This window comes from Malus sylvestris, chromosome 17, assembly GCF_916048215.2.
Source record: "Malus sylvestris chromosome 17, drMalSylv7.2, whole genome shotgun sequence".
Classification (NCBI taxonomy): Eukaryota; Viridiplantae; Streptophyta; class Magnoliopsida; order Rosales; family Rosaceae; genus Malus; species Malus sylvestris.
In genome coordinates this window covers 5049204-5061702 of record NC_062276.1, presented here as the reverse complement: position 1 = coordinate 5061702, position 12499 = coordinate 5049204, and the positions used below count along the sequence as shown (strand labels likewise).

The window sequence follows — 12499 nt, the reverse complement described above, 5'->3', positions numbered from 1 at the left end:
ATTTTTGTTTTTGAAATTGAAGGAGAGAGGAAGAGAGTGATAGAGAATGTCAGAGTAGGAAATTTTATTTTTTTATATTTTTTTATTTTTTATAATTAGAGATATATTAGGATTACATGTAAGTGACGTTTTGAAAAAAAAAAAGCAAAATTTGATTATAATTAAAGGAAAACTAATGAAAAGGGCTTGAAAATTTTGAGTTTATTGATAAGGACAAAATAAAGGATAAAGTGAATAGTACTAAGATTAACTTTTTAGTGTAAAAATGTGAGTTTTCGTTAAAATGAATAGTACCGGGAGTTTTTCGAATTAAAGATTGGAGCCACGTACAAGCCACATTTATTTTGAGTACTCACGTAATTGACCGGTGTCTTGCAAGAAGGCAAGTCAATGAGTTCAAATATCCCGCAAGTCCACACTGCCGACTCAAAAGCGATCGAATATAATTATTACAACCATCATATTTGTCAAAAATCTTGACGTATATCAATAGGAAATTTGACACGTAATATCAGAAGAAAAAAAATGAAGATAAAATATTTATATTTTTAAACTCAAAATCTCATGTTCACACAGGTTGTTCACACAGTTTCATTTCATACAAAGAAAAACAAGAACCTCAGCAGCTTCAATATTCTAAGCAATTTTTGAGCGTCATCCTCTCTCTCATGAAGAACATCCCTTACTTGTCATCCATGTTTCTACACATGATCCTCACGGTACTTGTGGCCGGAGACGACTCGCCGCCTGCCTACCCTCCTGGCGATGTGATCACCATTAAATGTGGGTCTATGATCGCCATTGCATGTGGGCATACCGGCCCCCAAATTCTTGACGATCGATCTTGGACTGGAGATAGGCACTCAATATATTCAGAAGAACGTCAAGCTGGTAACACATCCATCACCAGAGAAGCCCCTTTGTCGTCCTCCTCCTCCGCCAGTCAAGTTCCTTACACCAGGGCACGTCTTTCTCGCTTTGAATTTACTTACAGATTTTCCTTTAATACCACAGGCCAAAAGTTCATCCGCTTGTATTTCTATCCAGCTTCGTATCCCGACTTCAACCGCTCCCAAGCGCTCTTTTCTGTCAAAGCCGGTGGCTTTACCCTTCTCCACAATTTCAATGCTTCGGCCATCGCAGATGTGTATGGGGAAGAGACGTTGTACAGAGAGTTCTGTTTGAACATTGACGATCAAGAGCAAAGCTTGAACATCACATTTACTCCAACCAGAGCGGCAAGCCCAGATGCATACGCATTTATCAACGGAATTGAGATTGTAGACATGCCAAGCAATCTCTACTACACCGAATCCCAGAGCCCCAGTGGGGTTTCTTATGTTGGTACTCGAGGAAAGAAGTTTCTTCGAATAGAAAACAACACTGCTCTAGAGATGGTCTACCGCTTGAACATCGGTGGAGACCCAATTTCGGACACTGGATTGTTCTTCAGATTGTACCGCAACTGGGATGGTGTGGCAGAGGAGGAAAATTATTTAGATGCATTAAGTTTACGTTTAAGCGGTCGACTACAAAGCCCTTCGGTTAGTCTCAACTTTTCCATAATACGAGAGTACACTGCACCATTGGAAGTTTACCAAACAGGCCGGTCAGGGAGCAGACCGGAAGCAAGTGCACGGCCGTACAACCTCACCTGGGAATTCCCTGTAGATTCCAAGTTTTCTTACCTGGTTAGGATGCATTTTTGTGAGTTCCAATCTGACAGAGGCAACCGGAACGGATCTGGAGACTTTCAAATTTACATAGCCAACCAAACAGCTGAAGAAAGAGCCAACATCTTCTTATGGAGTGGTGGATATGGGATTCCAGTGTACAGAGACTACGTTGTGTCAATGGTTGGCCCTGAAAGCATGCATGGCAAAACAAATCTTTCTATCGCACTAAATGACTTACACAGTTATGCAACCTTAAATGGGCTTGAAGTCTTTAAACTGAATGACTCAAATGGCAATCTCGGCGGACTGAACCCCTCCCCACCTCCATCAGAACCAGTGGAGCCACAAAGCCCCTCAACTGCTCGTGTGCTAGGCATCGCTGCCGGTCTAGTTTCCGGCATACTTGTCACGATCTCTGTCCTCGGATTCTTCATTTTCATGCAACGACGGAAAGCCAAGTCCTCGAGCGCCAATAACGGGACGACCAAATTAACAAAGATCCAGGGGCCCCCTGTACCGCTTTATTTGTGTCCATACTTTTCACTTGCAGATATAAAAGCAGCCACTGAAAACTTCAATGTCACGTTCATTATAGGAGTGGGAGGCTTTGGAACCGTGTACAGAGGATGCATCGGTGACGGTGTGGCGACCTCCGATGTCGCCATCAAACGCCTGAAACCTAACTCATCACAGGGAGTCCACGAGTTCAAGACAGAAATCGAGCTGCTCTCCCAACTCCGCCACCGCCATCTGGTGTCTCTGATCGGATATTGTACGGATGAATACGAGATGATCTTGGTATACGATTACATGCCACGTGGGACCCTCGCCAGCCATCTCTACCACACTAACAAGCCAGCTCTTTCCTGGGAGCAGCGGCTTCTGATCTGTATTGGCACGGCTCGTGGGTTGCAGTACCTTCACAGTGAGGCCAAGAGCACCATCATCCACCGTGACGTAAAGAGCACCAACATCTTGTTGGATGAGAAATGGGTGGCCAAGGTTTCGGATTTTGGATTGTCGAAAATGGGCATGACAACCATGTCCAAGACCCACATCAGCACGGCCGTGAAAGGCAGTTTCGGATATTTGGACCCTGAATACTACAGACGACGGCAGCTGACTGAGAAGTCCGATGTGTACTCATTCGGTGTTGTGTTGTGGGAGGTATTGTGTGGGAGGCCCTCTCTGATGCATACGGTGGAGACGAGGCGCAAGAACTTAGCTGAGTGGGCAAAGAGTTGTCATGGAGATGGGACGCTTGATCAAATCATTGACCGCAATTTGAAGGGTAAGATTGAACCCGAGAGCTTAAATAAGTTCATTGAGATTGCTATGAGTTGCATTCATGATAAAGGAATCGAACGACCCTCGATGAATGAGGTTGTGAGGGGGCTTGAGCTTGCATTGCAGCTTCATCGAAAGAGCATTGGAAGTAATGCTGACAATGAGGTTACCTTCTTAAACGACGGTGGCGTTAGTACTGAGCAAGGTTTTGCTAGCAATGAATCCGTCCAATGTATATCTGCAACAATCTTCTCTGAGATCAACGATCCGATTGGAAGATGACGCGAGCAGCATCTTCAATGAAATGGGAGCAGTGCAGCCAGAAAGCAATAGAATTTGAATAGGATATTAGTAAATATGTTGCGTCAAATTTCATATCAGTTGTAGTTGAATCCAAATGAACACCAACTAATTCAAGAGAATAATGTTCCAATTGCATTCTTAATCACTGTACTCAGTACTAAATAGTCCGCATCCGATATGATTAGTTCGGACTTTGTACAAAAATTCCTAGTTAAGTAAATTTTTCACCAAGCAGGATGTGAAAAATGAAGAAGCTGCAGACATGTAAATGTGAAGAAGATGAAGCAAAATATCTAAAGGGGCCACCTGCCTGCTCAAATAACTCAAGTCTATCTCTTCATCAAGAACAAAAGTAGTCAAGTCTTCGATCGGTATAATCCTCCAACCACATCCTCTGAATTGACGGGGTGCCTTACGAGAACCACCATATATCGTATTTTATTTTTCCACGTATTATATGTTGTATTTGATTCACTAAGTTTCGACGTGAAACTTGACGTCCTTTAAACACATCCCATTACATAAGGACGGCAACACTTATAAAAGGAGAACTCGCTCAATTTGTTCTCTTATATTGAAGTCAGTGTTCAGAATATCTACATTTTAAAATATTTACGAAATTGTTGATATTTCCATCAAAATATTTGAAAAATCAAGGATCAATATGGAAAGAGGTGAAATGTAAACTTCACCTTGTATCGACGAGATATAGGAAAATCAATGAATATCGACGATATTTACTGATTCACTACCTATTGCAAATTTAGAGCTTTTGAATTTATTTTTTATTTTTTATTTTTGAGAATTTTTTTTCTAATTTTGATGAATGAGTTGATTTACCCACCCATTGTAAATTTCCATTGAAGACTACCGATATTGATATATTTATAGATATTTCCTAAAATTGCATATCTATATTTTTATCTATATCGATATTTTAAACACTGATTAAAACACACGCATAAAGATTTGAGGAAATGACTTATGCACACCTTTTTTTCTTTCTTACGCAATCATTTTTTTTCTAATCATTATTTAAACAAATAAAAAAAAAATCAATGGCAATAAGTCAGAGAAAGTGTACAAAAATGAAAAAGAATGTACAAAATTCATTTTTCGAATCCCAATTGAATTGCATGCATGCCAATGACTTAATCGTGGTTATCCGAGAAAAGTCTGATAAACTTTTTTTTTTTTGGTCAATAAAGTCTGATAAACTTAAATCTCGAGAACTTGCAATGAGAGACACACACACACAACCACACATGACATATCTACTCATACACAAGAGCTAAGTGTATTCATGCATACAACCAAAGCAACAAATAAACACCTTCATAAAATTTACCATGACGAAACCAATTTTCTTCATCTTGTTGGATTTGTTGCCAAATTCTATTGGGCCTTTAGTTTATCTCACCTGCTCATCAATGGGCCTTTTATCTAGCCCTTTTGAAGCCACGGGGTGGCTAGGGTTCTTTAATATGGCAGGGCAGCTGCTGCCCTTTGGTTTAAGCAGCAGCAAAGAAGCGAAAAAAGAGTGCCGCAACCTCATTTTGAAGAGAAGAAACAAAGTGCTCATCTCTTTGGTTAGCAATCACTCTATTAAAGTTGTAGTTGGTGTATTAGGTTTGAGCTTTGTATAGAAAGGAAATTATTCTCTTTATTTTCTTCTTTATTTGTTTATTTGGTGTGTAAGAGCTATTGGGTGTATTGGGTTTTGCGTTGTGAGATTGTCAACACTTTGTAAACACTCCTATTTGATTGATAGTGGATTACTGGTGAGCTCTTACTGCTCTGATAACATACTCCAATTACACTAACTGTTGAGAAATCTCGTTAAATCTTAGTGTTTTTTCTATTTTTGTTCTTGCATTTCACTTGATATATTCCCTATGGGTTAGCTTGAGTTGGTTTTCAATTGGTTTAGTGTCATCTTAGCACAACAATTGGTATCAGAGCACTAGTTGCTCTTCGGTACTGTCTAGTAGCTAAAGATGTCAAATAGGCAAAATGAGAATATTTTTGAAAGCAGCTCAAGATTTGCAAGAACTACGGTGCAAAATGCAAAGTTTGAAGTGGAACAACTTCGGGATGTGGCAATGTGAGGTCAAGGATGTGTTGGCTCAACAAAATCTACTTGTAGCTTTAGGAGATAAGCTGGAAACTATGTCGAAATTAGATTGGGAGAAATTGAATTTGTGGGCTTGCTCCACAATTCGGTTGTGCCTTACAAAAACTCAGAAGTATTTTGTGATGCGGGAGACGTTGACAAAGTCGTTGTGGCAAAAATTAGAAGATAAGTATATAGCGAAGAGTGCTGAGAACCGGCTACACTTGAAGAAAAAACTCTACCTCTTCCAATACAAAGAAGGTACAAAAATGATTAGACACCTTGATACTTTTAATAAGTTGATTGTCGATTTGATGAATTTAAATAAGGATATTAATGATGAAGATAAGACCTTAATATTGTTGAATTCTTTGTCGAAATTTTATGAGGATTTTGTTACTACTATTATGCATGGTAAACTGTGAAATTTGAAGATGTGTCCAATGCCTTGATGAATTATGAAATGAGGCATAGAGATAAGAATCATGATAGTATCTTTGAGGCTTTATTTGTTAAAGGTAGATCGTTGGAGAGGAAATTTTTCTCTAGTAAGAAAAAATCAGAGTCTCGACCTAGAAGAAATTCTAAAGGTAGAAAAAGTATGGAAATGGATGAATGTAGGGGCACTGGAAGAAAGATTGCCCTAGGTTGAAGACAAAAGATAAAGGCAAAGTGAGTTCTGAAGCTAATGTTACTGAGCTTGAGAATGGTTTTTCTAATTTTGCTTTATCCGCTTCATCATCTTTTGATTGTTCTACCAAGTGGGTGTTGGATACGGGTTTTATTCATCATTTGACTCCTCACAAGGATTGGTTTTTAAGATTTAAAGAGTTTGACGGCGGTGTCGTTTTTATGGGAGATGACAATCCTTGTACAACAAAAGGGATTGGTACAATTCATTTGAAGTTGCATGATGGTATGGCTAAAGAGTCGACAGGTGTTCGGTATGTACTAATTTGAAGAAAAAAATCTTCTTTTTTTTCGAGTACTTTAGAAATCCAAGGGCTTCAGGTTTTATTTAGATGGGTAGACATTGAAAGTTACTTATGACACCCTTATTGTGATGAAAGCTCATCGATGTGGTCATTTGTATCTATTGCAAGGAAACACTATGACAGGTGAAGTAACGGTAGTCTTAGAAAATATGGTCACATTTGATTCAGATACTACTAGACTATGACATATGAGATTAGGCTATGCCGATGAGAAAAATCTATAAAGGCTAGTGAAACAAGGTCTTCTAAAAGGTGCCATGACTTGTAAGCTTGATTTTTGTGAGCATTGTGTCTTAGGGAAGCAAACTAGAATGAAGTTTGGTAGTGCAGTACATCAAACGAATGGCATTCTTGATTATGTGCATTCAGATGTTTGGGGTTCCACAAAGACACCCTCTTTGAGTGGTAGACATTGGTTCGTGACATTTGTTGATGATTATTCTAAAAGGTCTTAGGTCTACGCTATGAAGCATATGAGTGAGGTGTTGAGTATTTTCTTAGGTTGGAAGAAAATAGTTGAGAACCATATTAGGAGGAAGATTACGATTTTGAGATTGGATAATGGTGGTGAATACACATTTGACCATTTCTTTAAAGTTTGCAAAGAGGAATGAATTGTGAGGCATTTCAGTGTTAGGGGAACTCCATAGCAAAAAGGAGTTACAGAAAGATTGAATCGAATATTGCTTGAGAAAGTTAGATGTATGTTGTCTCAGTCGGGTTTGAGCAAGTCATTTTGGACAGAAGCAGTTACTTATGCATGTCACATCATCAACCGATTACCTTCAGCTGTTGTTCTGGGTAAGATACCAATGGAGGTATGGATTGGAAAAACCTCCTTAGATTATGACTATATCCGTATTTTTGGTTCACCTGCTTATTTTCATATAACTGAAAATAAACTTAATCCTAGAGCAAAAAAAAAGGCTATCTTTCTTGGTTTTAAAGTGGTGCCAAACGTTAGAGGTTGTGGTGCCCAGAGATGTGACATTTGATGAAGAAAGTATGTGAAGAGACTTTGAGAAGAATGTGAAAGATGTCCAAAGGTAGAGCTTGAGAAAGTTGCCTTTAGTACTTCAAATCATATTTCAGCTGATGTCGAAGCCATTACAAGTGAAGAAGTGGGAGACCATGAGGATGTTGAAGATGTTGAAGTTGAAGGCTCTTTTCAAGACGAATAGCAAGTTTCGCCTCAAGAGTCTATTGCCAAGAACAGAGGAAATAGACATATTACTTAGCCAGCTCGGCATAGTAACTACGTTGCTTTTGCTCTTCATATTATCACCGATGAGATTCCATCCAATTTTAAGGAAGCCATTGAGAGTGAAGAAAATGAGAAGTGGTGCAATGCCATGGGTGATGATAAGATGAATTCTCTCTTGAAGAACAAGACTTAAGAGTTAGCTAAATTGCCTAAGGGCAAGAAAACTATCGGTTCGAAATGGGTGTATGCTAAGAAAGAAGGTGTTGATGAGAAAAGCAATGTGAGATTTAATGTTAGATTAGTTGCTAAAATGTATGCACAAAAAAAGGCATTGACTACAATGAACACCCATCAATGAATGACGTTGTTAATGCCCTTGAGTTTGTGTTGCAGCTTCATCGGAGTTGCATTGAAGGGAATAGTCACAAATGACAATTAGGTTGCCTTCAATGACACTACCACCTAAACTAGTAGCAGTGAGCAAAGTCCTTGGGAAAAGGATCTCATCCAATGCATATCTGAGACATCTTTTGCGTCAAATCTCAATGCTTTCATAAATTGAATATCTTATGGTTGTATGGGGGAGCTCACTATTATGGCAATAAAATCATGATAAAATCAAAATGCATCCACCAGTTGTCCTCTAACGAGTGCCGTCACTATCTTGGTTTAGAGTTTTTATGCGAGTAACACGCTGTAAACAAGCGCCTCCTTTCCATCGAAATCCCAACAACTTGTCGTAGATTTCCAAAATGAGAGATTTGGTTAGATGAAGAATCATTCTCTTTTCATCATGTCGTCATATAGGTAACGTTGTTGATGAACTTTTATTTATTCGTCTCGAGATCACCGATTATAAGTCATAAAATTTGACTCCACGAATCCCACATACAGTTAGATCTGGTATTAGATATCGTTTGGTATGCAGACAGGACGGGACGAGATAGGATGGGACGGGATAGGATGAGACGGAATGGAGAGAGAGCAAAGATGTCATCGGATGGAAACAAGAGGAAGAAGAAGGAGACGAAGATGTTATAATTTTGTGTTTCATGGATGTGGAACGAGTCGTTCCAGGAGGGTGAGGCGAAACAAAAATTCACCCAATATTCTTCCTTGGAACAGCGCGTTCCACCCATTTTAGGCTCACCAAACGTGGGAAGGAATGCTTCGTCCCATTCTGTTCCGTCCCGTCTTATGTATCAAACGGTACCTAACTGATGCAAATTCGGAAGCGCTCACACCAACAACCACCGTAATAGATGGAAACATGAAAAATTGAATACAACACAAGAAACCCTTGCCGTTCCAAAAGTCTTCCCTACCCCCTAAATTACCTAGCTTATATTCAGAAAATAAACCAGAGCCTTAGCAAGAAAATGTTGGATAATAGCAGCTATTGGGTTTAGGGGCTATGTAGAAAAAGATGGAATGAAGGATGCTTCAAGGCACATACGAAACTATGCTATCTTTCAAACTTAATTCTCCAGAGAGTGGCGGAGCTAAGGCCATCTCCAACCGATGGTTGGTCAGAGGGTTCGTTTTAGCCCTCTGATCCTCCAAGATTCTCCAAGATATTAATATTTTAATGAACAGTACATGGTCATATTGCCTCCGTCTCCAACCGAGGGCCAGATGGCTCATTTTAGCCATTTCACAAAAAACTGTCTCCAACCGAGGGCCAAAAGGCCATAGGGCCAAACATAATTTATTATTTAAAAACTACAACTTAATTTAATGTTGTTTCATGTTACTTAATTTAATTTAATGTTGTATAATGGCTTAGGAAGTTATAGGAAAAAAAAATAGAATTTAAAAAAAAAAATGAAACAAATTTTGTGAAATAGAAGTTATAGAAAAAAATGGAATTTAAAAAAAATATGAAACAAATTTTGTGAAATAGAAGTTATATGAAAAAAATGGAATTTAAAAAAAAAATGAAACAAATTTTGTGAAATATAAGTTATAGGAAAAAAATGAAGGAAATTATTGAAAAAATATTGAAGGAAATTATTGAAAAATTGAAACAAATATTATAGATGAAGGAAATATTGGAAAATATATTGAAGGAAATATTGAGAAATATATTGAAGGAAATATTGAAAAATATTGAAGAAGGAAATATTGAAAATGAAGTGAAGAATTGAAAGAACTTCATCATATTTATAGAAGAAAAGAAATGTTTAAATTAAAAAAAAAAACCCAACGGCTAGCTGAGTCAGCTAGCCGTTATATTAAAAAAAAATTCAAACTATTTGTGTCGGTTATAACCAACACTAATAGTAAATAAAATTTAAAAAAATGCCTATTACTGTCGGTTATAACCGACAGTATTAAAAAATCTTCTTTAATGATGTCGGTTATAATTGACAGCATTAGGAAAACTAAAAAAAAAGAAAAATAGCCAGCCACCGCTTTCGACCCTTTGGCCCTTTGAAATTCGGTGGGGCCCTCTCAGATTCCCGAGCCCTCTAGCCTAACCCTCGGTTGGAGACGGTTTTAGGACTATTTTTAGCCCTCTGACCCTCTGGACCTTTGGTTGGATATGGCCTAAGAAGAATAGCTAATATTAGCGGCCAAATTTCTGACCACCCACTCCAGCGGCCACCCAAATTCCAACCGCCCTTCTCCAGCCAACATCGAAAACCCGCCATTTAATGTTCGAGTAATCTTGGACCCTCACCATATGCACATCTCTTAAAAAACCTCAACCAAACACTCATAAAAAACTCCATCCCTGCAAACTCCTCTAAACCAAACACACATAAAGATATTACTAAAAAGATTAGTATAATACATCTTCTCAATTGGGTGGATTATTATTTATTTAATAAAACATTAAATAAATCTAACAGGAATAAATTATTAGATCAAATCTTCTGCATCTAATATGGATGTAGCCTCTTTAGGGTTTTAATTAATTTTTGACACATATTAAATTTATAAAAATAAAGTTAAATTTATAAACATATATCATTTAATAACTGGGGCCATAGAAAGGCCGCATTAATTTTGGGCGGTGATCTCATAATTGACGGGTGTCTTGCAAGAACGCAAGTCAATGAGTTCAAATATCCCGCAAGTCCACACTGCCGACTCAAATGCATCGAATCAAATTATTACTACCAGTAGGAAATTTGACGCGTAATAACAGAAAAAAAAAACAAAACAAAAGAATATAAATATTTTTTTTTTTCAAACTCAAGATCTCATGTTCACACAGGTTCATACAAAGAAAAACAAGAACCCAAGCAGCTTGCATATTCAAAAGCAATTTTTGAGCTTGCATTGCAGCATCATCGAAAGAGCATTGGAAGTAATGGTGACAACGAGGTTACCTTCTTAAATGACGGTGGCATTAGTACTGGGCAAGGTTTTGCTAGCAATGAATCCGTCTAATGTATATATTCTGCGACAATCTTCTCTGAGATCAATGATCCAATTGGAAGATGACGCAAGCAACATCTTCAACGAAATGGGAGCAGTGTGGCCAGAAAGCAATAGAATTTGAATAGGATATTAGTAAATATTTTGCATCAAATTTCATATCAATTGTATTTAAATCCAATTGAACACAAACTAAATCAAGAGAATCGTGTTCCAATTGCATTCTTAATCACTGTACTCGGTACTAAATAGTCCGCATCCGATGAGATTAGTTCGGACTTTCTACAAAAATTCCTAGTTAAGTAAATTTTCACCAGGCAGCATGTGAAAAATGAAGAAGCTGCAGACATGTAAATGTGAAGAAGATGAAGCAAAATATCTAAAGGGGCCACCTGCCTGCTCAAATAACTTAAGTCTGTCTCTTCATCAAGAACAAAAGTAGTCAAGTCTTCGATCGGTATTATTTCTCCAACCACATCCTCTGAATTGACGAGGTCCCTCAGGAGAACCACTACATATACGAAGAAGATACATGGAGTGAGTGATGGAGGAAAAAGTATGGAAACTGCTCTGCTCCTAGTGATTCTTTAGCGCAAGTCTTCTATCATTTCTACGCAAGACTTTGAACAAACGATGCAATAGGCAGTTGAAACAGGCAACTTCTGTTACCGCGTTATCTCCGTGATCAATCCAAAAGACCGTGATGTCAAATTATGGGCCAAAAACTATATGACTTTAAAGTCTTTGATGATCATAAGGTACGCACAAGGCACAACCATACACATATCTATCACTATAAACAAGTGTAAGTGTATTACACCATAACTCAAAAATAAACCCAAGCAACAAACAGTATTACCATGCAGATGAAACCAATTATCATCACTCGTCTTTCCCTTGTTTCTCCACATGATCATCGTCCCCATATTTGTGGCCGGCGATTCACCGCATACCTACGCAGTGGCAGAGTCAGAAAACTAGATCAGGAAAGGCCTTTAAGCCATAGAAAGATTAGCCTTTGAACTATAATTAGTGGGAGAAAAATTAAAGGTTTTGTTTTTTGTTTTGGCATGAAAAATTTTAATCAAACAAGAATAGTGGAGCTTAAAATTTTGTATGAAAAACCTAGTATTGAAATGAATATATCATAAAAACAAAACTTGTTTACTAGCTTTGATTAAAAAAAATTAACACATTAGAGCTGTACAAAAATTTAAAACTACGACTTAAAATTAGACTTTGTCCTAGACTGGATAGCCCTTTTTTTATATCGACTAGCCAAAAAAGAGAGTATGGTTTTTATATGTTAAAAAATAACGCTTAGTTTTAATATGGTAAAAAATAAGGCAAATTATAAGAACTTTTTTTTTTCTCAGTTTAAAAAAATGTAAAAAAAAATGCTGGAACGCCAAGAAGTCTCGAAACCCAGCCATTTGGAGTTGCAAAATCCCAGTAGCTTGTAAAATCTTGCATGAAGTATGTACACACGCTAAATTTTCAGGGTAGGCCTGGGGCATCACTGGCCTCTATGTGG

General features: G+C 37.8%; 1 protein-coding gene and 1 long non-coding RNA gene across 3 annotated transcripts; one reads left to right on the top strand and one right to left on the bottom strand.

Annotated features, from left to right (window-relative positions):
• Window positions 1–597: 597 nt before the first annotated feature.
• Window positions 598–11194, top strand: LOC126610303 (receptor-like protein kinase FERONIA). Of its 2 annotated transcripts, XM_050278325.1 has the most exons (2): window positions 598–3133; window positions 10917–11194. In XM_050278325.1, the coding sequence occupies exons 1-2, from the start codon at window positions 669–671 to the stop codon at window positions 10975–10977; spliced, it is 2526 nt and encodes an 841-aa protein (XP_050134282.1). In that variant the 5' UTR covers window positions 598–668; the 3' UTR covers window positions 10978–11194. The 2 variants fall into 2 exon arrangements, with proteins under 2 accessions (XP_050134282.1, XP_050134281.1); XM_050278324.1 differs by lacking the exon at window positions 10917–11194 and having other exon boundaries at window positions 598–3861.
• LOC126610322 (uncharacterized) lies at window positions 11100–12416 on the bottom strand. The gene is made up of 2 exons (XR_007618471.1): window positions 11825–12416; window positions 11100–11476 (listed from the first exon to the last, which is right to left on the bottom strand). It is a non-coding gene; the product is annotated as an uncharacterized LOC126610322 (long non-coding RNA).
• Window positions 12417–12499: the final 83 nt, after the last annotated feature.

Coding starts and splice junctions, on each gene's coding strand:
- LOC126610303 (XM_050278324.1), top strand. CDS start 669: ATGAAGAACATCCCTTACTTGTCATCCATGTTTCTACACATGATCCTC.